The sequence below is a fragment of the Pundamilia nyererei genome, unplaced genomic scaffold (genome assembly GCF_000239375.1).
Source record: "Pundamilia nyererei isolate P.nyererei 1_Seehausen unplaced genomic scaffold, PunNye1.0 scaffold00074, whole genome shotgun sequence".
NCBI lineage: Eukaryota > Metazoa > Chordata > Actinopteri > Cichliformes > Cichlidae > Pundamilia > Pundamilia nyererei.
This window is the reverse complement of record NW_005187475.1, coordinates 548,261-569,890: the sequence shown is the minus strand read 5'-3', so window position 1 is coordinate 569,890 and position 21,630 is coordinate 548,261. Positions and strand designations below refer to the sequence as shown.

Below are 21,630 nucleotides of genomic sequence, written 5' to 3'. Positions count from 1 at the left end.
TGTACCTCTGGTGCAAATTACTGACCTCTGTCATCATTTTAGGTGGGGGAACTTGCACAATCGGTGGCTGACTAAATACTTTTTTGCCCCACTGTATATCCTCCCTTACTGCCATGAAATTCCTCTTAAAATAGAATTGCATTGACTGTCTTCTCCATCTTCAACATCATTTTCCCAATAAATTCACTATCCCACTGGGTAAATGGTCTGGTACTTCTATACTGCTTTTCTGCTTTGTATTTATTTTTTAAATTCATTTTTGCCCCTGCATCCTGTCCAGCAGTGAGGCAATCAGAATTGTTGTCTGAAGGTCAAGAATATTAGAATATTTTATTTTGATTTATTACAATCATAAAAACTAAGAAGACCGGTGGACGGAAAAGGAAAAGACGAAAGAAGTTGAGGAGAACGTTATGGAGAAGGATAGGGAGAGAAAAAATGAGGAGAGAGAGAAAAAACACTGAGAATCTGCTTCAAGACCTGGTGAGGGGAAAAAGTAGCACAGCAGAGAAACCACAGCAACAGCTAACATATGCATAAATAACAGTAAATAATGAATAATACATTTTACTGAACAGCACACACACAGTACTAATAATACAAGATATTTTTAGAGGCAGCAGCCAACTACAATAGTGTGTCTGTGAGTATCTGTTTGTACACCTCTGTGCGTGAGCACGCTTGTGTTCAAAAGGTGTCTTCATGGAAATGTCTAGTGTTTGTGTGGGACACCACAGCCCTGCCCCCCAAGAATCACCAATGCATCAGTGGGTGGGGGCACCAGCCACTGGCAGGGCATGTGGCAGGGCAAAATAGGCCCCCACACCTGACCTGATACACAAACAAACAGGCACACACAGACACAAGCATGAATTCACTACCATGGAGACACGCTGAAAAAATGAATGCAGTACACACACTCTCCATACACACTTTATACTCTCAGGTCCAGGCACCAATGCCTAAAGAGGGGCAATCAGCCCCTAAACACAGGAGATGGTCCCTTTCACTCTTTTCTGCTTTAACTGAGCACTTTTTAAGCGTTATCACACACACGCAGAAATCTTTCTAACATTTGCACACACACTCTGATGGAAGCGTATAGGCAGGCGATCAAGCTAGCAGCCTCCAGATTTGCATGTGACTCACTTTACCTCCTGAGCCACAACTACCACACACACATGCGCTCAGCTCCATCTCAGCTGTCCAGCCTCAGCCGTCCTGTCGATGACCTTCACTCTGTCACCTCTAGCTCCACCTCCTGACTTTTCTCTTAGCTACCCTTTCTAATCTGAGCAACATAAGTGGTCTTACTGCCATCTCATACTCTAAACCTACCTTTTTATTAAGGCTGCTACCTTAATTCTCTTCTCCACCTACTCCACCTTACCTGCACACTCTCTCCTTACCTTTTTTTGTGCACTCCCCATTGATTTGGATCATAACCCCACCTCTAGTACATCTATTCTTTTTTTTGGGTTGTATGGAAGCCCCAAACGCAATTTCATTGTTCTTGACAATGACAATAAATAAATAAATACTAATATACTAATACTAATATTCCTTGCATCACCATTCACCTTTCCATTTGCCTCACTCGCTCACACTGTCTTGATACCGCTGACTTTCATTCCTCTTCTTTCTACTGCACATCTCCGTGTCTGTAGGCTCTCCTCTACCTGCTCCCCACTCTCAATACAGATCACAATGTTGTCTGCGAGCAACACAGTCCACAGAGACTCCTGCCCAACCTCATCTGTAAACCTGTCCATCACCACAAACAAGAAGAGGCTCTAGTACAAATCTGTGTCCTACATTTTCATATAAAGCTGCCACCGGTGTTTTTGTACACAGGGGACATTTTGGCACTTCAAAAGAAGTTTTAGTGAGATTCAAAAGATAAATGTTAAGAACTGAAAGTGGAAAATGGGACTTAAGAACCTCTGCACATGTCCTTAATAGTAATTTGTCAAATTTGTACAAGCAAATACTTGACTTTCTGCTCTTAGCTCATTTCTTATCCACAGTCTCTATATTTTACACTGAATAAGCCAACTAAACTCCACTGTTTTGAACCTGTCAGTGACATCTTGGGTTTACTATTTAGAGCCTGGGTGTACCGAACTCTCATGGTGACTTTAAGTAGCAGTTGGATTTAGTTAGTTGTATTTAATTTCAGTTTTAAGAGAACTTACTGTCATGTGTAGCCATCTCCCATAATCCCATTCTTAGCCAAAACCCTGGATTAATGTTCTTTAATAAGAAGCTATCCAAGGCCATCAAATGTATTTGTGGTAATAAAGTTAAGCTGTCAGTTGGCGGTTATTTTAAAAAGTGGATAAATCTCATTTGTATTTACAGTATATTTCTTTCTTTTTTTCCATATTGGATAACTGCACCATCCAATCTCAGCGCTGAATTTCCCTGCTTTCAGCTATAAATTGATGCAGTAATTACCTTTCACTTGAGTTTCATATGAAGCAATGTTTAGGCTTGCTGTGACTCATGCAATCATATTGGTTGACCTAGTTTAGCTCATTCACTTTCTCTCTTTATGACAGGTACCAGCAGATGATACACACCTTAAAAAACACCATGATAACAGTTGTGGAGTCTTTAAAAAACAAGTCTGAGGAGGACCAGCTGAGAAAGGAGGAGACACACCAAGAGAAGCAGCATAGGCAGTCCAACATCCAGTTCACTGACAACTGCTCTGACAGTGGCTCGTCCTTCAGTCGGGTTAGAGAAAACTGCTTACAAATGTTGCCAATAAACGCTTGTTTTATTAATTTTTTGCCTTTATGTTATATTCTGGCCCCAATTTCTGGATGACATTAATTGCACAAGTTTCTTTCTTTCCATGATACATGGAACGGGGGTGAAAATCAATCTTTAGACATAGAGTGAAGCTGTTTTAAGAGATATTTTCTTTTTGCTTTTTGGTGAGTAATGACGCTTTCCCCCCCATTTCCTGTCTTTTTTTCATTCCCAGAGTTATGGATTCTTTAGACAAGAGCAGCTGCAAATTTTGGCTGAAAAGCTTGACTCCAGCAAGCCCAAAGAGGTAAACAACTTAGACATATCTTTTGGTTTTTCTTTAGGTCACTGGAGGATTCTGTAGCACAAATCCATCTTTCCCAGTTAGATGATCAGGTCTCTTCAAAGAGTTGCAGGCAAGAGCGAGAAAAATGTCCCTTTAATCTTTCCGTAGATTTCTAATCAGGGTTTTTTTCTTTGTCTTAATCTTTTAACTTGACATTATCTTCACATTTATCCATGTTGGAAAAACTGGAGATGGTCTTGTTTAATTTTGCACTTAAACTGATTTTGAATCAGTTTGAGTGAAAGGGTCGCTGTTTGTTGGCACAGTTAGCACTTGCAAGTAGGGTTACGAACCACTCCTCGGCATAATTGGCAGTGTAGTCCAGGTACTTGATGTGAGTCTGTGTGTAGGTGCGTTGGGAGGCTCTGAAGGTCCTCTGCCGTGCTCCTACATCTGATGTGCTTAGCTGTGAGAGCTGGAGCAGCCTGCGTCTGAACCTCTGCGTAGCTCTGAGCGAGCCGGATCCCGACCTCAGCGTGAGTCCTGAGCAGCCTCATCTGCACACTGCAGTAAAATAAGTAGCATTAATCATTTATTCATTAATAAATAAATCAATAATAACCATGTTGTTGTTATTAACGATTTTATGCTTTATAATTGAACATTGAAAAACCTGTTCCTCATTCCACGGATCCTTAATCTTCTTTCTGTTCTTCTCACTGAATTTTCTTATCATTTAGAACGTAGGTATCATTGATTGGTTATATAAATGGCTGTGAATGTATGTTCACGCATGTCATCTCACCTCTGTCAGGATAATGCGCTGCGATTCTTTGCTAAAAGCCTCTCATCCTCTCCTCTGAATGTGACACGAGAAATTTACACAAGCCTGGGTAGGTAACTCTCAATGGACCCTTTTGGGTTTTAATGTAGTGTTCTGGACTGTTGTGTTTGAATTAAACAAAGATGTTTTTTAAAAAGTAAAATTAAAAAAAAAGTATATCTTAAAGGGTCACTTGTTTATTTACAGAGCAAATGAAAAGCAGCTTGTTATTCAGTGACACATGGGAAGTAGTTTTGGTTTTATGTTTAGATGGAAGGAGATGTTTGGTTTGTGGATTTTATGGGACGAGGTTACTTTCAGGAAATTTCCAAGCAGAAAATGCAACTGTACTAATGTGATCCATGTTACTTACTGTATCTTTGAGTAGTTGTAGCTCACTGCTATACATCCAAAATCCATATTATCTTGTGTGGCTTGTAATAAGAATTTGCCTTTGAATGTGCAGCTAAATCTGTGGAGTCAAGTTTTCTGTCCCATAAGCTGAGCTTTCCAAGTGGCTCAGCTACCATTGACGTTAACAGGCCTGAGATCAGTCGTCTCCTCAAGCAGGTACAGCAACTTTTCTACAAGAGCTTCTTAACTATATCATGGTAAAAATAAAGTGCACACACTGTTTTTCTCTCTGTGTTTCTTGTTTCAGATTCGACTGATGAATGATTTTCAAAAGGAGGTGACTAACTTCTGGATACGTCATCCAGAGAAGTAAGTTGTCTTTATCTTGTTTCTTGATTGTGTGCCCAACCATCACGGACTATCCAGATGCTACTTTTCAAATCTGATGTATAAAAAAAAGAACACTTCGTACGTTTTTAAATGATTCATTTTAAGAGGGTGTGAAATTTGACCCACAAATACATATCACTTAATATACGTAATTATTTATAGAATGATGGAACGGACTGTGAACTTATTTTGTGTTTTTGTTTCTCTACCTTGCTTATAGATACATGGAAGAAGTTATAGAAAACACCTTTTCCCTGCTGTCCTTCCATCACGAACATGGCTCACCAGGAACTGAGAGAGTCCTGGAACCAGTTCACTTACTGGCTTTACTGGATGTAAAAGCCACTTGGTTTAAAAAGTGGATGGTGTGTATGCCCACAGTTTCAGATTTACGCAGACTGAATTTTTGTATGAACCGCTGTGTTCGTGTGTTGCATTTTAATGTTTTGATCTCCATCCTCTCTTGTTTATATTGCACTCTGTAATGTATATTTTTTCTGGTTTTCTCCTGGCCTCTGCCTCCCTCTCAGCATGGCTACTACAGCAGGGCTGTGATTCTCAGACTCCTGGAGAGAAAATACAAGTCTGTGGTGAGTGGTTTACTCAATAATAAGGATCTTTCACTGCTTTGTACTTCTGAAAGGTCTGAGACAAGAGGGGAGCAAATGAACATCAAAAGGATTAACCCGAGTCAATACTGGATATTTGAGGACAGTACAGATAGATATTATTAGGGATTTTTTTTTTTTAAAGTCAATATCAAGATATTCTCTCTCACATGCTTTCTGTCCATATATATGCATATAGTTGGAGCTAAATTAAAAGGGAATATATTACCATCTGCTAAGCTGTGATACTGCTCTCTGTGCTTCAAATGATACTGAGTGCTCTGTAAACACTGCTGGACAAAATATGTCTTTACAACATTTCTAACTGACCCTCACACATTTCTTTGCTTTGTGGTTGAATAAAATACTTTTTTTTTCTGTTGGTGCATATTTGACAACAAAAATCCTGAAATTATTATATCTGTGAGATAGTGGCTGATAGTATCAGGCAAACATTATATTGGCCTGGTTCTTGGGTCATCCAAAAGGCATCAAAACTTGCATCTAAAACAGACATTGTGCTCATGAGAAAGCAAAGCTGTGATTGGACCAGAGGAAACTGGTGAACTGATGAAAATCTTGGTTTTTCCCAAACAAATCCATTTACCTGCAGAGCCCAAGGGTGACCTGTTTCCATATTGAAATGCTGTAGTCAGCCTCCAAAAGTTGATTGTTCCTCTGGACGTAGCGTTTTCAGTGGGAGAAACGTTTCGCCACTCATCCAAGTGACTTGCTCATTCTCAGCTGACTGCAGGTTTTCCCAATCTTATAAACAGTACATTTGCATAATGACAGAAAATGCTACAGTCAGCATTTTCTGGTTTGGTTTTTGGGCCTTATTGAGAACCTTCTCCTAAATTCTACCTTTACTAAGATGTAAACTTGTTGAAAAGCTAAAGAGATTGTCCAAAAGACTGGCTGTATCTAACTGCTTCTGACACCTCCTATGAAAATGGTCCTGTTTGTGTCATTTTGTGGGGTGCAGGTGTAAATCACAGCCAAACAGTTCAGTGTACTGGTCTTCTAGACAAAAGGGCACAGAACAGGAGTGGCACTTTGACATTCAAGAATTGGTCTGTTTTTTTGAGCTCAAACCTCCCTTTTAACTGTGACTTTAGAAGAGTTACTGTGGAATCGCCGCTGAAACTTTCTCTAAAGAAACTGCCAATATCTCTCTGAAACACTGTAAGCCTAAACTGCTCTTGCATCGCAGGGCATTAAAATTCCCCACAGTGCTTGGATTTAGATTAAAAGCATGGCTTCTAGTCTTAAATCTCTTGATTGGATAAGAGGAGGTTGCACTGAGATTCTGACTGAATTTTTAAGTAATTGTTCAGTTTTTGGCCTGTTTATGACAGTAGTCTACAAATTTGGCAATGCACATTAGCCGTCGTCATTTTATTCAGCTAATTTAACATGCTTAGCATCCGAAGCAACATGCATTATATCTTTTCTTTCACAGGCTGTAGCAGCTCTTCAGCAGTGCATCAAGTACAATGAGTCCTGTGAACGTTTCACAAATGAGACAACTGAGTCAGGGGAGCAGCGGAGCATTGGCAAGTTTAAAAAAAACAACCACTCCCTAATCTCATTATTTCTTCATCAGGTTTGTGTACTCTCTCAGGCATATTCAAATACCAAACTTCACTCTGGGCCTCTCCCTGTGTGCTAAGCATCAGCACATTTGCAGTAATGCTGATTTAATGTGTCTTGTGAAACAAACCAAAAAATAAAACTCTCAGAGTGAACTACTGTGAAAGTCTAATGAGAAAGTAATGCTTCATTTGAAGCCTTTGAGTGTTCGTACCTAGACTTTGCCATCATTTATTCAGCTTCTTTTATGCACAGACATTAAAACATAGGTGGACAGAGGAAAAATGGTGGAAAGGACAAGTAATAACACTGACAAATTGGCATAGCAACACTTCAGGAATACATTTACATATTACATGACGAAGTCCAGTTTTGAATGACGTTCTCAACAATGTGTACAAACAAGAGGCAATACTGGAGATTATCGACAGCCCTTTGCATCACCATTAAGTGTTTGTTTTTTTCTCAAATTTTGGGAAACATTTTTTAATGAATTCCTTCTAACTTTTTAACGAAATTATCTGTTTGTTTCAAATACTTGATACTTAATTTATCAAGTATTTGATAAATTAAAAATAACATGGTAATTATAGAGTAACATGGACATGGTGCATATCCATTTGCAAAGCTACGTGCTAAAATGGAATAAACCAGAATGAATACAGGTGCAGATGGGGCATAAGGGAATGCAAGTGGAGCCTGTTATCTCCTGTAAGCCAGCTGGCTCCTTGAGACTGAACATTGTGACCTTGTCTTGGATAAGTTGCGATATGCCAGTTCCCTCGCCACTGATATAGTCCTCATAAAAGACATAGTTTTTTTCCGAGCTGTGCCTCTTTTGGCTTTCTGCTCTCTAGAGACACTGCAAGCCTGACACATTTTTTCACCTGTCAGTCTCATTGTAATTCTGAGGCCTTTGATATGAACAGTGTGAAAACTGTGTCCATCTCAGTGCTGCCACATTTTTTTCCCACATTGTTTTCTTCTCTTTTTCTCATTTTAGTTCCTTAAATCATCTGTTACAATATCAGTAATATATTGTAACAATGTATCACTTTGATTTTTCTCTTAATGTTTCAGGTTTGGTGCAGAGGAGTGTTTATTCTGGAAAAGAACTCGAGTATTGCTGCTTTGTTCACTCTCTGTGTGTCCTAGGGAAGCTCATCATCTACACCAATGGAAAAAAGCTCTTTCCCATCAAAATAAGGAAATACAAAGGTTTGATGGTGCAGGATTATGTTACATAACTCAACATGTCGTCTGTTGTATCATCTTGACACTGATCTTGAGAGTTTATTGCCATGTACAGATCGTCATATCTCCTTTAGTAGATGTAATCTTTATAGTGCAGGACTGTGTCTGATCAGCATGTATAATCCTCCCTCGAACAGAGATTTTAGCCCTCCACCCCACTGTAATTACTAATAAAGTTACATAATAGTTACATTTCACTTAGTCAGTTGATTAAAGCAGACTCATCATCTGACTTTCCTGAACTGTAATTGATTTACTAATTAATAACTCCTCTCAGGACATTCGTGTACAGTCAAATCACCCCTGTTTTGTAATTTTATCCAACATAGGTTACACAACTAGGGTGTTGACCAGCAACTCATGGATAATGACCACATCTTCAAGTGTTGACCTGGATACCCTATCTGTTTGTGTGTTATAGTTTATCACCTCCTAAAGCTTTCACTGCAGTTTTTTTAAAAACATGTACTATGATATTTTAAAATCTAAGTGCGGTATTCTACCAGGATTTTTTATTTTTGTATTTTTGTGAGAGCACCACTGACGCCAGGTGTTCACATATGTAGCTGTCTGGAGTCTGGAGTTCAGTATAACTTCAATTTACTGTCCTGCCACACAGTCGCAGTCTGTTCTGCCTTCAGATTTTTAGCAGTATATTCAGTGTTTAGTGTTTTCAGTTTAACATTTTCTTTTTATAGTTATAGTTTTATTTAATATAATGTGTATATATAGTTATACCATGGCGCTTTATGTACTCATGCTACGACTATACAACACTATAATAATAATGAGAAACCAAGCAATAAATTGATTCCTTATGAGGAAGAATTCGGTGACTGTGGGGAAACAAGAGAATCTCTTTTTTAAGAGTTCTTCAGGTTGTCTCACAGGTTACAGGAGGAGACAAAGATGTAGAGAGAAGAGATGAACATAGAAAGAAAGGACACAGTGTTTGAACTGTAGACCATCTGCACCTATAGGATGATACTGGGAGATGAATCATTCAAGGTTAATGGCATGAAACAGATGCACAGTGAGAAAAGGAGAGATCTGAATATCTTTTTCTTAGTTTTCTTAAATGTTTTTAATTTTCTTTTTTTAATTCAGAACAAAGTCCTACTCCCAAATATTTTCTTTTATTTAAAGTTTTAGAAAAGCAGAAGCTCTCTTTATTGTAGTACGTGCAACCAGGAACTGTTGGTGATATTTAGGCTTGTAATGAAATGTCATATTAAGACACTTTTAAAAGTCTGTGGATACTAAAACCCACTGTGCACATAATATGTTAAGTGAACTACACACAAGGGGCTGATCCTTGTCTCTAAGGTTACCTTAACTTTTGATATGGACTATTTCCTTACCCACCTAATATTTTTAGTCGCTGTCTAGACACGGTGACTATCAACTGATTGATTGATTTATTATGTCTATTTCAGATCCTGTTACCCTGACAGACCTCGTTGTCATCCTGCTTAACATAATGTATAAACACCCTAGACCTCTGGACAGGGATTCCTCACACACAGGTAGGGCATGCATACGCACATGCGGGTATATAGTAGAATTTCAGCTTCCTTATTGGTCTCTGTTCAGATAGGAGAATTTCAAATCAACTGCTGAGGTAGGTTAGTGACCCAACGTATGAGATGGAAAAAGAACTCCTCGGGCCATATCTTTTATCTCTTAACCTTGTACTGAGTCGTGTAGTACTTAATTTGTCTCCTTGAAGACTTTATTGCCCCATTCATTCTCATGAATTACGTTAGAGAAATGTTGGTCCAGTGATCAATATTGTTCCCCACCTTGACTTTGTCAGAGGGTAATCTCCTTTGGCTGAGACAGAGAGTCATGCTGACTAAGACAGATATTTATATTAATATTTTACCTGCTGTCTGATGCAGATCACATGAAGCATTCTTGAGATTGTATTTTGAGCAGCAATATGATACAGCACAGTGCACTCTGCGAGAGATTTAGTCTCGAATGGAGGGTAAGATGTTTGAATTTAAAGCCCCATTAGGCTAAGTTTCCAGCTATAACACAAACATGACTTGTAAATCTTCACTTTTGTAATTTTCTCTTGTTACACAACATTGAACTCTAGTTATACGTGGCTTTTAATAGTCTTAGAGTTATGTGCATGTAGTATTAAAAGCAACAACATTCTTATAAAGATTGGTCCCAGGTATTCATTTATGATCCTCACAGACATCATCTGTGTTCTCTGTATCTTTGGGCATGTATTGGCATATATCAGAAATAAAGTGCTTCTCAAAAGCTCTTTACTTGTTCCACAGTTTGTTATGTTAGAGCCTTAGTCCAAAATGGATTCAATTAATTTTTCACCTCAAAATCCTACACATAGTACTCCTTAATGACAAAGTGAAAAAGTTTGCTTAGAGTTCTTTTGTTTATTAAAAATATAATAACAAGAATATACCACGTATTTAAGTATCCACAGTCTTTGCTCGTCACTTTGTTAAAGCGCCTATGGCAGCAGTTACAGCCTGAAGTCTCTTTGGGTATGATGCTACAAGCTTGGCACATCTATTTTTTTTGCAGTTGCTCCCATTCTTCTTACCACAACCTCTCAAGCTCCATCTGGCTGGTTGCATTAGTACACAGCCATTTCACAATAGTTCGCTCAAGGACATTCACACAGTGGTCCAGAAACCACTCCTTTGTTATCTTGTCGTCCTGCTGGAAAATGAACCTTAGACCCAGTCTGTGTTCAGAGCCTTTTGGAGTACGTTATCATTAACTACGTCTGAACTTTTCTTCGTTCATCTTTCCCAGTTCCTGCTAACAAAAAACATCCACACCACCATGCTTCAGTGTAGGGATGTTATTGGCCAGGTGATGAGTGGCACCTGGTTTCCTCTAGACATGGCGCTTATACGGTGTACATTTAGCATTCAGGCCAAAAACTTTTGTTTCATCAGACCAGATAATTTAGTTTCTCCGGGTCTGAGAGTCCTCCAGGTGCATTTTGGGAAAAAACTCCAGGTTGGGTGTCATGTGTCTTTTACTGACTGGCTACTGTCTGGCTACTATATAGGCCTGGTGGACTGCTGTAGAAATAGTTGTTCTCTTGTAAGGTTCTTCTCTCTCCATAGAGGAATGCTGAAACTGTGTCTGTTTGAGGTGAAACATGAATTTAAGCCATTGTGGAATAAGGCTGTGATATGAGAAAAAGTCAGTGGATATATGCATATCTCAAAATAGTGGAAATACAAGTTCATTGGCCACTTTGTTAGGTACAACTTGCTAGTATTGGCTTGAATCATCTTACTGACATGAAAGCAGCACAAAATGGTCATTGATTGCATATTTAGGTGATCTAAAAGTGTAAACCTAGTGGGCAGATATAATCCTAGTGGGTATTAATGTAATTAGATGATTTCATATGCATTTAATTCAGCTAATTAATGTCGTTAAATGCATATTAATTCATTTACTTTCGGTAGGTTCAGACGTCCTGTCGCCCAGCACCCTTGTGATGGAGGTGCTTTGGATGCTATGTGAACAGACAGAATGCGCTACAGAGTGTCTCTATCAGACTCCAGTTATAGAGAAGCTACTAACTCCTGTTATAGCGCTGCTCAATGGACAGAAGGTCACAAGCATACCTACACACACACACACACACGCACACACACACACATACACACACACACACACCATTTGCAGATTACAAAAAAGGTTTTTGATTCATACAGTTTCAAGTGTAAAGTGTCCAACCATGACTTTCTACTCATAGTAAATAAGCATGTAAACTACTTTCCTTTTACATTTTTAGTGCAATAATTTTCAAATGGAGACTCCTCATCTTAAGAGTAACATAGCTGTCCTCTGCGTAAGGACTTGTCATCGTTCAGCCTTCCAGAAAATGGAATTACAGAGGCTTTGGTTATGAAATGTAGTAGTTTTTTCTTCAGTTCCATTATTGTGAAATATAAATGTGTTATTTCAGTGTTGAGTATCTGTTCAGGTGCCAATTTTCCTGAAGCAGTTGGTAATTTTGTGTGTTTATTTTCTGTGCTTTGCAGGCTGAGTTAAAGTCTCCTGCAGCAACCCTGAGTCTCATTGCAGATATTCTGGCTCGTATCGCAAACACAGACAGAGGATTAGCGCTCTTCTTATTTGAGAAGAATCTCGTCGCAGCCCACAGTGAGAGGTGAGATGTTGTGATTAAATTCGCAGCGTCGTTTTGTCGTTCTTGATAGTAATGAATAAATTACATTTTCCTAACTTAGCTGGAAGATTTTAATACAGAGTTAAATTTGCATAGCAAATCCTGCTTATTCTGCACCGAGAGCAGATTGGAACATGAGGCTGCTGCTGGTTTGTGAGCAGCTGGGGTTATATTATACTGCGTTATATTCTGTTGCCTGACAATGACTAGTCTGCACTGTAGTTTCCTTCAGTCTGTCCAGAAACACATTCTATTGTTGTGAATGACCAAGAATGTATTTACCAACCACCTATGGCTTCATTTCTGTATGCTAGCTCATTAAAAATGTGAGTGTATGAAAGTGCTTTGGAGACCTCCAGTGTAGGCATGTAAAGCCACAAGTTGAAATTGCTATACTTACAATCTAAAAATCTCATGTTGTGGCTCTATAATAAACATTGTCTTTTTTCACCCTCGTCTGCAGAACCTTTGCTGCTCATATCATCGTACAGTTCACCCAGAGGCTGCTCGACAAGGAATTGCCATCGTTGTGTGAATCTGATATGCCCCATTCATTATGTGGAGCCTTTATTTTAGTTTGTCGGCAGATGTACAACATCTGTGAGGGTCTGCAGGTTCTACGACCCTACGGCCTGCACAAAGCTTTAGCTGCTGCGTGGAAAAAGGTACATGTAACTCATTTGTGCTATTTGCAGAGACTTTATTATTTGACGTGGAGCTATTATAGATTCAAAGATTCAGGATTCAAGATTCAAAGTGTCTATTGTCATGTGTTCAAAGAAAAAAATGCATTTCTTTGTGCAATGAAATTCTTTCTTTGCTGTCCACCCACAGATGCTGATTAATATATACAATAGAAATAGAACAGACAAAATACAAATAGTACAAATAAATAAATGAAGACAGAAAAGGAGACAAAATATTGAAGTGTGAAACAGAGATGTGTGCAAAAGAGCTATAGCTTAATAATTAATACAGGTTAATTATTATTACTGTTCAAAAATAGTTCAGCTGTTCAAGAGTCTGACAGCAGTGGGGAAGAAGGAGTTGTTGAGTCGGGATGTTCTGGATTTCACACTTCTAAACCTTCGTCCCGATGGCAGAAGTGTGAACAGTCCGTGTTGGGGGTGTGTGGGGTCTTTGAGGATGGAGGCAGCTCTCCTCTGGACTCTGTGATGGTAGATGCTTTGCAGAGAGGGCAGCAGAGTCCTGATGATCTTCTCCGCAGTTGTTATTACTCTCTGCAGGCGTTTGTGGTCCATAGCAGTAGTGCTGCCGTACCATGCAGTGATGCAGCTGGTCAGCGTGCTCTCCACAATGCAGCTGTAGAACTTGCTGAGGATCTTGGCCGACATACCAAATTTCCTCAGCCTCCTCAGGAAATACAGCTGCTGCTGCGCCTTCTTAACCAGGTGTGAGGTGTTCAGTGTCCAGGTGAGGTCCTCGGAGATGTAGACGCCCAGGTATCTAAAGCTGCTCACCCTCTCCACTTCAAGGCCCCAGATAAACTGCGGCTGGTGAGGCCTCCTCTTCTTCCTCGTGTCCACTATCATCTCCTTTTGTCACGGCGAGTGAGATGAGCCGTGTGGAGGAAATGAAGGAGGATCCAAACGCAGGCAGTAGTGGAGAAGTGGGGACAAACAGCAAATGGAGCTCAAACTAAACTATACTGAGAAACAACTAAACTATAGCGCAGAAACCAGAACATGAAGCAGGGCGAGCAGAGGCAGACGATGGTTAACAGGGAGAACACACGGGTGAGACATGGTAGATACACAGACCAGCAACTACAATGACGGAGGACACGACTTAAATACACACAGAGAAACACGGGAATTACACACAGGTGGTGGACACAGCTGGGAATAATCAACAAGACGAGACAGAGGTAAAACTGAACACACTCACATGAGATGCAGACCTTCACAATAAAACATCACACTAAGGCTCGACATAGAGAGACAGACAGGAAATGACATATGAAACTAAACCCACATCTTAAACCCAGATAAACAGAAACATGGACCTCTAATAATGAACATCATCATCACCATAAACACAACAAGAGAACAGGAACACAACCCCTGATGCCAACTTAAATCAAAACACAATAACTCAAAATACTGGGTCCAACGGACCCAGAACCGTGACACCTTTGTCTTTTCAGTGTTGAGGGTGAGGTTGTTGTCCTCACACCATGACACCAGACCGGCCACCTCTCTCCTGTAAGCCGCTTCGTCCCCTCCAGTGATGCGACCGATCACTGCAGTGTCGTCTGCGAACTTCAAAATGATGTTGTCTTTGTTGGAGGTGACACAGTCGTGGGCGTACAGGGTCTAGAGGATGGAACTGAGGACGCAACCTTGTGGAACTCCTGCGTTTTTTAATAATGCTGACTGAAGTCCTGTTGCCGATCCTGACGGATTGGGCCCTGCCAGTCAAAACGTCCAGTAGCTAGTCACGTAGGGTTGGGTGTAGGCCGAGTGTTGCCAGCTTGCGAGTGAGTTTGTGTGGGATGACAGTATTGAAGGAGGAGGTGTAATCAACAAAAAGTACCCTGATGTATGAGTATTTGTTTTCCAGATGGGAGAGGGAATAGTGAAGGGCAGCAACGATGGCGTCTGACGTAGACCTATTGGGCCGGCGGGCATACTGCAGGGGATCCAGAGTGTCTGTGATGTTTCTCTGGATGTAGGCCAGCACCACTCTCTCAAAACACTTTTCAATGATTGGAGTGAGTGCAACTGGTCTATAGTCATTCAGGCAGGTGGCTGGGCTTGTCTTGGGGAGAGGGATGATGGTTGTGGTCTTGAAGCATGTGAGGACAGTGTTCTGGTTGAGGGAGAGGTAAGAACCTCCGCCAGCTCATTGGCACATGCTTAAAGGGCCCGTCCCGGGATGTTGTCTGGTCCTGCTGCCTTACGGGGGTCGATCCTCCTCGGGGTTTTGTGCACCTGGTCTATTGAGACCACTGACGGGGGTGGGGGTTGGGTGGTCTGGGGGTTCTGGCAGGTCCTGGTGATATGGGGGGTCTAGAGGGTCTGGGAGGTCTTGAAGCGGGTGTAGAATGCATTGAGATCATCCAGCAGACCGCCTACAGAGCTGATGGTGCTGGTGCTGGTGGTGGCCCTATACTCTGTGATGTGCTGCAGGCGTTGCTACATCAGGCCTTGCCATCCAGCTTCTCTCTGTACTGCCTCTTAGCCACTGTGATGGCTTTCCTCAGTCCATACTTCGCAACTTTGTACTCCATCTCATCTCATAATATTATTCTTACAGTAGTGGATGCTCATATTATGGGCAACCAGTCAGAAGAATGTAGGATTAAAAGGAGGATGAATAGCTCTGTAGAGCTGTAGGGGTGCACCAAGGCCCAGTATAAGACAAATGAGGATTAATTTGAACTTTGAATCATGTGAAACTTTTCTGCCCAAACACAAAACCATGTGTGTTTGGAAATAAACCAAACTCTACACCAGCTTTTCTTTAATAAATCTTGCTTTGGTAAAGGGAACAGTTTATAAACGCAGTGCAGTGGGTTTTTTTGGATCACAAATAATACAGCAGTGCTTTACTGTATGGAAAGTGCACTCAAGAATTTCACATCCTGCTGTTTTGCTGACTTGAAACAGTTGAAAGAAATCCATTTTATTTCATCAAACATGTTTTTTTATTATTATTATCTCTTTTATAAGAGAGACTTGACCCAGGTAGCAGATAAGCTACATGTCATAAATGCAACACATAAAACATTATACAAATACCCACAACAAAAAACAGTAGTGTTGTATAAGGAAACCAATCACGTCTTCACCACAATGATACTGCCTTCAAAGTTAACAATAGATGTCGATTTTTTTCATTTCCAAGATGTGATTTAAGAAAATGCTGTTTTCCCAGATGTGTTACTTTTAGAGTATAACTGTAAATATAACAAATCCAGGAGACATTTGCTTGACTAACTGAGCCATGACTGGATAAGAGATGATGGCCCAACTCAGTTTCTGAATCTTTTATCTAAATATGTAAAGGAGGGGTGTCTGTATGTAATGATCAGATCCCTGGCTAGAATATTTATGCTGTATTTCATTTACTTGATGAATGCCACGTTCTCGCTTTATTCAGTCAACACGGCTTGAAAAGCACCATCATTTCATGCAAATGGTGGGAATTAACTAACCTTTGTAATGTGCTTCATTTAGTTCTTGGAATGGTGTTTCTGACTCGACACAGCGTCAGTTATCTTTAATCTGCAGTTTGTGTTTCAAAGCTAAACCAGAAAATATGCAAACAAAAATGAAGCTCTGCTGCAGTTCATTTACAGGCGCTGTTAGCATCCCTGGGTTTTTGTCCCAGTATGTTGAGTTTTTGGTTGCTTTGTGTATTTTCCGGGTTTTTCTTTATGTATTGATAGTCTAGAGTTTTGTTACCTAATTCTGCTCTGTGCTTTGCTTGTATTCTACTTCAGTTTTGCCCCCTTGTCTCCTGTCCTAGACTCATCTCCGTAAAGCCCCTGTAAATCAGTATAATCTCCATGTTTGGTTACTTTTCTGACTGTGTGTCAGTTTGTGTTTCTGTGTTCCTTTGTTTGTCTAGTTTCTGTGTCCTGTCTCCCCAGTCTGTCACATCTCGTATGTAACCAGTAAATGATCGAATCCAGTTAAGTTTGAGTTTCTGTTTTTTCTATTTCGGTTCCCGAGCTCCAGCAGTAAAGCTGTCTGAGTTGAATTCGTGTCTCCATGTCTGCATTTTTGATCCAGAAGCTATCAGCCACACCTTGACGCATAACAGGCAATCCTTCTGTCAAGCTGCCCAGTGACTGGTAGTGCCTCAGTAGCTGTGAAAGCAGTTCCACCCACAAGCTACCTGTTTATTTTCAAAACATCTGGTATAAAAATTAACGTGTATGAGACATTGTTTTATTACTTTATTACTGTCACAAAATGGATTGTGTTCCTTTGAAAGTCTCAAACGCATGCCCATATTTGTTCAATGGAGAAACAAAATGCAGGTTTAATCCTGACTGACAGTGGGATCAGCTGATGCTCCATGTTTACTCACCTTCTTGTTTCATGTTAAGCAAATGAGATCCTGGTGTTTAGAGCACTTTTTCAGTCTGTCAAGAACCAAGTAAACAAATGAACACATTCTGTGGGATTTTGGATTGCTTAATTATTTATTTATTCGTTCTAATTTAAGGATGTAAATGTGGTCTAATATTTCAGGTGATCCTCATGTTCACAAACTCAATTTAATATAGAGTAATTAAAGTATGATTAAAGTATATTGTGTAATAATACTTTTTTTAAAACTTTATTTCTAGACCAGCTCGCTGTCAGAAAGGGTTCAGACTCCAGTACCTGGAGCTGGCGCTGGATCATCTACCCAAGAGCTGCAGAACACGTGAGGCCGCACATCGTAAAATCCAACTTTAAATAATTTTACAAAATGTCTATATTTATTACAGCAATGAATGAGGACACCATCCAGTAAAATACAAGAGTATTGGAGTCCAGCGGTATTTAATCATGTCTTTTTTTCAGTGTATCTTCAACAAGAAGCAATCTAAATAAAATACTATAGGACACCATGTAAAATCGAATTGTAATACAATAAAGTGACTCTATAAAATGAAATTGCCCCAAGAGTTTAATAAAGCAATATGAAACAAACTAAAAATGGATAACTAAAAGTAGAATAAAAACAACATACACAGAAAATGTCAGATGATATTAAATGGCTCACAGTAAAGTACAGTGGTATCTAAAAAAATGTCTTTATGTGTAAGGAATTGACTCCTAGTGATTTTAATATTGTGTTTCTTGCAGTGGGAGGACAAAGCACCATCATTTTTCTGTCTTTCTTGTTTGTGAACAGGCTCATTTGGGAGGAGACATTATTGGACAGTCTGTTGAATTTTGGTGCCACTCCAAAAGGCCTTCTGCTGCTCCAGCAGACAGGAGCCATTAATGAATGTGTCTCCTACATGTTCTCTCGCTTTACCAAAAAACTTCAGGTAATAATGTACTTAACTGTTCGTAGTTAATTTGTGGTAATTGTCCTGCTTGTGTTTCCATCATACTAATTATGTACAGTAGTGTATCTCCAGTTTGCGCGCATTTTGATTGTGTTAAGCTTGAGGTTTCCTGAGCCAAATGCTCTGTAGCAGCACTCTGCTGCACATTAACACAACTACAGTATATAAGAGTAGCCACGTGGATGCTGCCAAATTCAAATGTAGTCACTGAGAGGCCAAAGTGTAGCAGTGACGAGATCAAGTGGGCTGTTGGGGAGTGGCATTATGAATTGATTTGCTCCATGAGATTCAAATTCCTCCAATCAAAACGGCTCCAGCAATGCAACGTCAGATTTAAAATAGCATTCTTTAAAAATTGCACGTGGTCACAAAACGAGTCATTGGGTTATAAAGGCACTGTTAGTAGTTTGAAGTTATCGTCCTGCTTTCATCAGGGTGGATTTTCATGTCCTGATAAGCACTGCTCATGACGTAGTTACATTAATGTTTTATTGCATTTTATGGAAATCCTTTGGCAGCCCTTATTGATCCTATCAAAGTGCCAAAGTAATTTCATGCCTCTCAGAATCTTCCGGGTCATTCTGATTTGAGTTGGAGAGATACAAAATGAATAATTACTGATGAGACAAAAAAAGAGAAAAGAGTGATTATCGGAGTGCGTACAAATATTTGTGCAGAAACTATGGATGCACATTGTATTAAGGATTTATGTTGTATTATTCCCTATGCAGCAGGCATAATCTTTGTCAGCTTTATTCATTCTGCTGGCTCATGTCATCAATATCATAATTCATTCTTCACAAGATGTGGTAATTTGTTGATCCTGCTCCTCCTCAAGGCCACAATCATAATTCCCGAGGACTCCTTAGTATTCACAGCACCCTGCTCGACACTGAAACACACTTTCTAAGATTCAAATTGTAAACACACATACACTCAGGCTTGCTGCAAACCTTAGCTGATCCCCTGTGGGCTTAATTTACCGCCATTGTTTACGCACTATTGTAATTGCTTCTCTAGTTTAGCATTTCAGTTTAATTATGGCATGTAATTATATTTTGTCTATTTTTAGTTGTGGCATTGTGTTGTAATTAATGAACAGCCTGCACACTCCAAAATCAATTTACAATTTGATTTCTCCACAGCATGTTTAGCTACATTATGTTGTGCCTTTCCAGAATCCTAGATTTACTTACACATCTCCCTTTGTAATACATTACTACTACATTTGACCTAAACTTTTTCCATCCTTTTTCCAAACACTCATTCATTTTTTACCTGATGAGCAAAAACTACAATAGTGAAAGGCTGAAAGATTTCTAGGGGTATGAGATTTCTGTGTGTTTTCTGTAGGTGAGCAGCTGCGAGAAGTTTGGCTACGGGGTGATGGTGACACAGGTGGCAGCAACTGCTCCGGGAGTTGTGGCTCTGCACGGTTCAGGTATTAATGCAGTTACTTGGACACAACAAACACTTGTCAGCTGTGATGCTCAAGGCTTATATTATAAGTTGTTGTTTTTGTGTTGTCGGTATAAAGGAGACTTCAGGCAGCTTAGGGAGAAATGTATTTGTCTGGGTAAGAAAGAGTAAGAAGAGGCGTTTTCTTTTTTTCTTTTTGTTTTGGAAGGATTAAGATGGTGTGTGATGTGAGCATCATTCAGGCAAGAGAAAATGTGATTTTGTTGTCAGCAACACATTTACAAGTAGCATGGTGAATCATAGATAAATGGATTCACATATCAGTTGTATACTGATACTAGGTGTATCCATATGCAAAAGGCTCCAGGAAATACCGTACTCTTGTCAAAAGAGGCCAAAAAATGAAGCCAGTGAACAAATATTTTAATCCTGCATTCTTTCTATGGGCCAGAAGGGGCGACTCAACTGGTTATGGAAAAACAAAGTCTGATTTCTTATCAGCCCTTCGCATATAACAGCACCGCTGCGCTCTGAAACCTATTCTCTCTAATGACTTTAGCCACGCAAGAACAGTTCCCTGCTGTGTTGAGCAGCGCTGGCTGTGGAGCACTCATGTGTTCCATGATGTGACATACGTTTGTGCCATCGATAAAAAGGCTGACTGACAGAAAGAAGGATGACCTGAAAAAGTGATCTAGTCCAGGCAGAGCTTACAAATTATGGGCCGTTTGCTAAGCTTTCTATGTGAGAGAGCCATTCTGTAAGAAAAAGACTCTACTGCTGACTTGATCTATGACCACTGAAAAACACTTTATGATTTCCATCACTATTCAATCATTAAATTTTTTTGTAACATTACCTTTTTGTAGATAATGTTAACCTTACAGTCAAAAACAATACTTTAAGGAAGGCCTGCAGTGTCATTTAGAAGTCTACATTCACCCCCAGCTTGTCACCAAGACCCAAAACATCTGCTTGAGGTTTCAGAACTGGACTTCGCTAATCAATGGGTGCTGTTAGGGGGCTATGTCCTTGTTTTATATACAATACAGTAAATTCCCTGGGTTATACAGCACTGATATGCAAAGATTAATTGTATATCTGTAACTCTAGAACTGCAGTACTTGCAGTTTTCATAGTTTAAATTTGTCATTGTACTCTGTTTGCATATTCTTCTTCTAAGTATAAAATCCCTTTTGTTATATTTGTCTTGTTAATTTAACTGAAATACACTGAAAATTGCTCACAAATTAATGTTTATGTGTCAATACAAATGCAGCTTTTGTTGCTGGGAGCTTCCCGTGATGCACTGACTATTTCTTCTTCCATGATACTAATGTTATGTCTTTACTTCATCATTTATGTACTGTAGTGTATCCCTAGTTTTCCAGTGAGGGCTGCATACATTTTGGTTGCATTAATGTTGTTATCCAGCCGTTACGTGCAAGCTTGAGGTCGCTGAGTCCAATGTTCTTTAACAGCAGCACTCTGCTGCACATTTAAACAACTACAGTGTAAAAATATAGCCAATCAGAAGCTGCAAAAATGTAGTTACTGACAGGCCAAAGTGCAACAGAGAAGAGATCAAATGGGATCAAAGTGAGTGGTATTATAAATTTGCTTCCTCCCTGAGATTCAAATCCTCCAATCAAAACGGTGCCAGCAATGCAACGTCAGATTTAAAATGCCATTCTTTAAAAGATCGCACACAATAACAAAGTCAGTCGTTTATTTATTAAAGCACTGTTAATAATTTTAGTTGCTGCGATTTAAAATGAATGTTGGTACAAAACATTTCTCCATGTTCTGTCTCAGGCTTTATACGGGCTCTGGTACTAGAGCTGTGGTCTGTTCTTGAGTGCAGCAGTGACGACGTCAGAGTGGTCCGTCCCAAACCAACTCCCATTGACCCCA

At 39.8% G+C, this 21,630-nt stretch overlaps 1 protein-coding gene across 1 annotated transcript in view; it reads left to right on the top strand.

Moving 5' to 3' along the window:
- The window catches only part of tbc1d32 (TBC1 domain family, member 32), a 103,243-nt gene that overhangs the window by 8,300 nt on the left and 73,313 nt on the right, over positions 1–21,630 (top strand). The window contains exons 4-21 of the mRNA XM_013911879.1: positions 2,562–2,739; positions 2,993–3,064; positions 3,454–3,579; positions 3,858–3,936; positions 4,333–4,436; positions 4,528–4,589; positions 4,831–4,975; positions 5,141–5,200; positions 6,681–6,774; positions 7,892–8,029; positions 9,502–9,591; positions 11,533–11,681; positions 12,115–12,242; positions 12,724–12,925; positions 17,584–17,663; positions 18,138–18,276; positions 19,651–19,738; positions 21,532–21,630. Of these exons, the coding sequence (XP_013767333.1) occupies positions 2,562–2,739; positions 2,993–3,064; positions 3,454–3,579; positions 3,858–3,936; positions 4,333–4,436; positions 4,528–4,589; positions 4,831–4,975; positions 5,141–5,200; positions 6,681–6,774; positions 7,892–8,029; positions 9,502–9,591; positions 11,533–11,681; positions 12,115–12,242; positions 12,724–12,925; positions 17,584–17,663; positions 18,138–18,276; positions 19,651–19,738; positions 21,532–21,630 (2,033 nt within the window). The remainder of the gene's footprint in view (positions 1–2,561; positions 2,740–2,992; positions 3,065–3,453; positions 3,580–3,857; positions 3,937–4,332; positions 4,437–4,527; positions 4,590–4,830; positions 4,976–5,140; positions 5,201–6,680; positions 6,775–7,891; positions 8,030–9,501; positions 9,592–11,532; positions 11,682–12,114; positions 12,243–12,723; positions 12,926–17,583; positions 17,664–18,137; positions 18,277–19,650; positions 19,739–21,531) is intronic.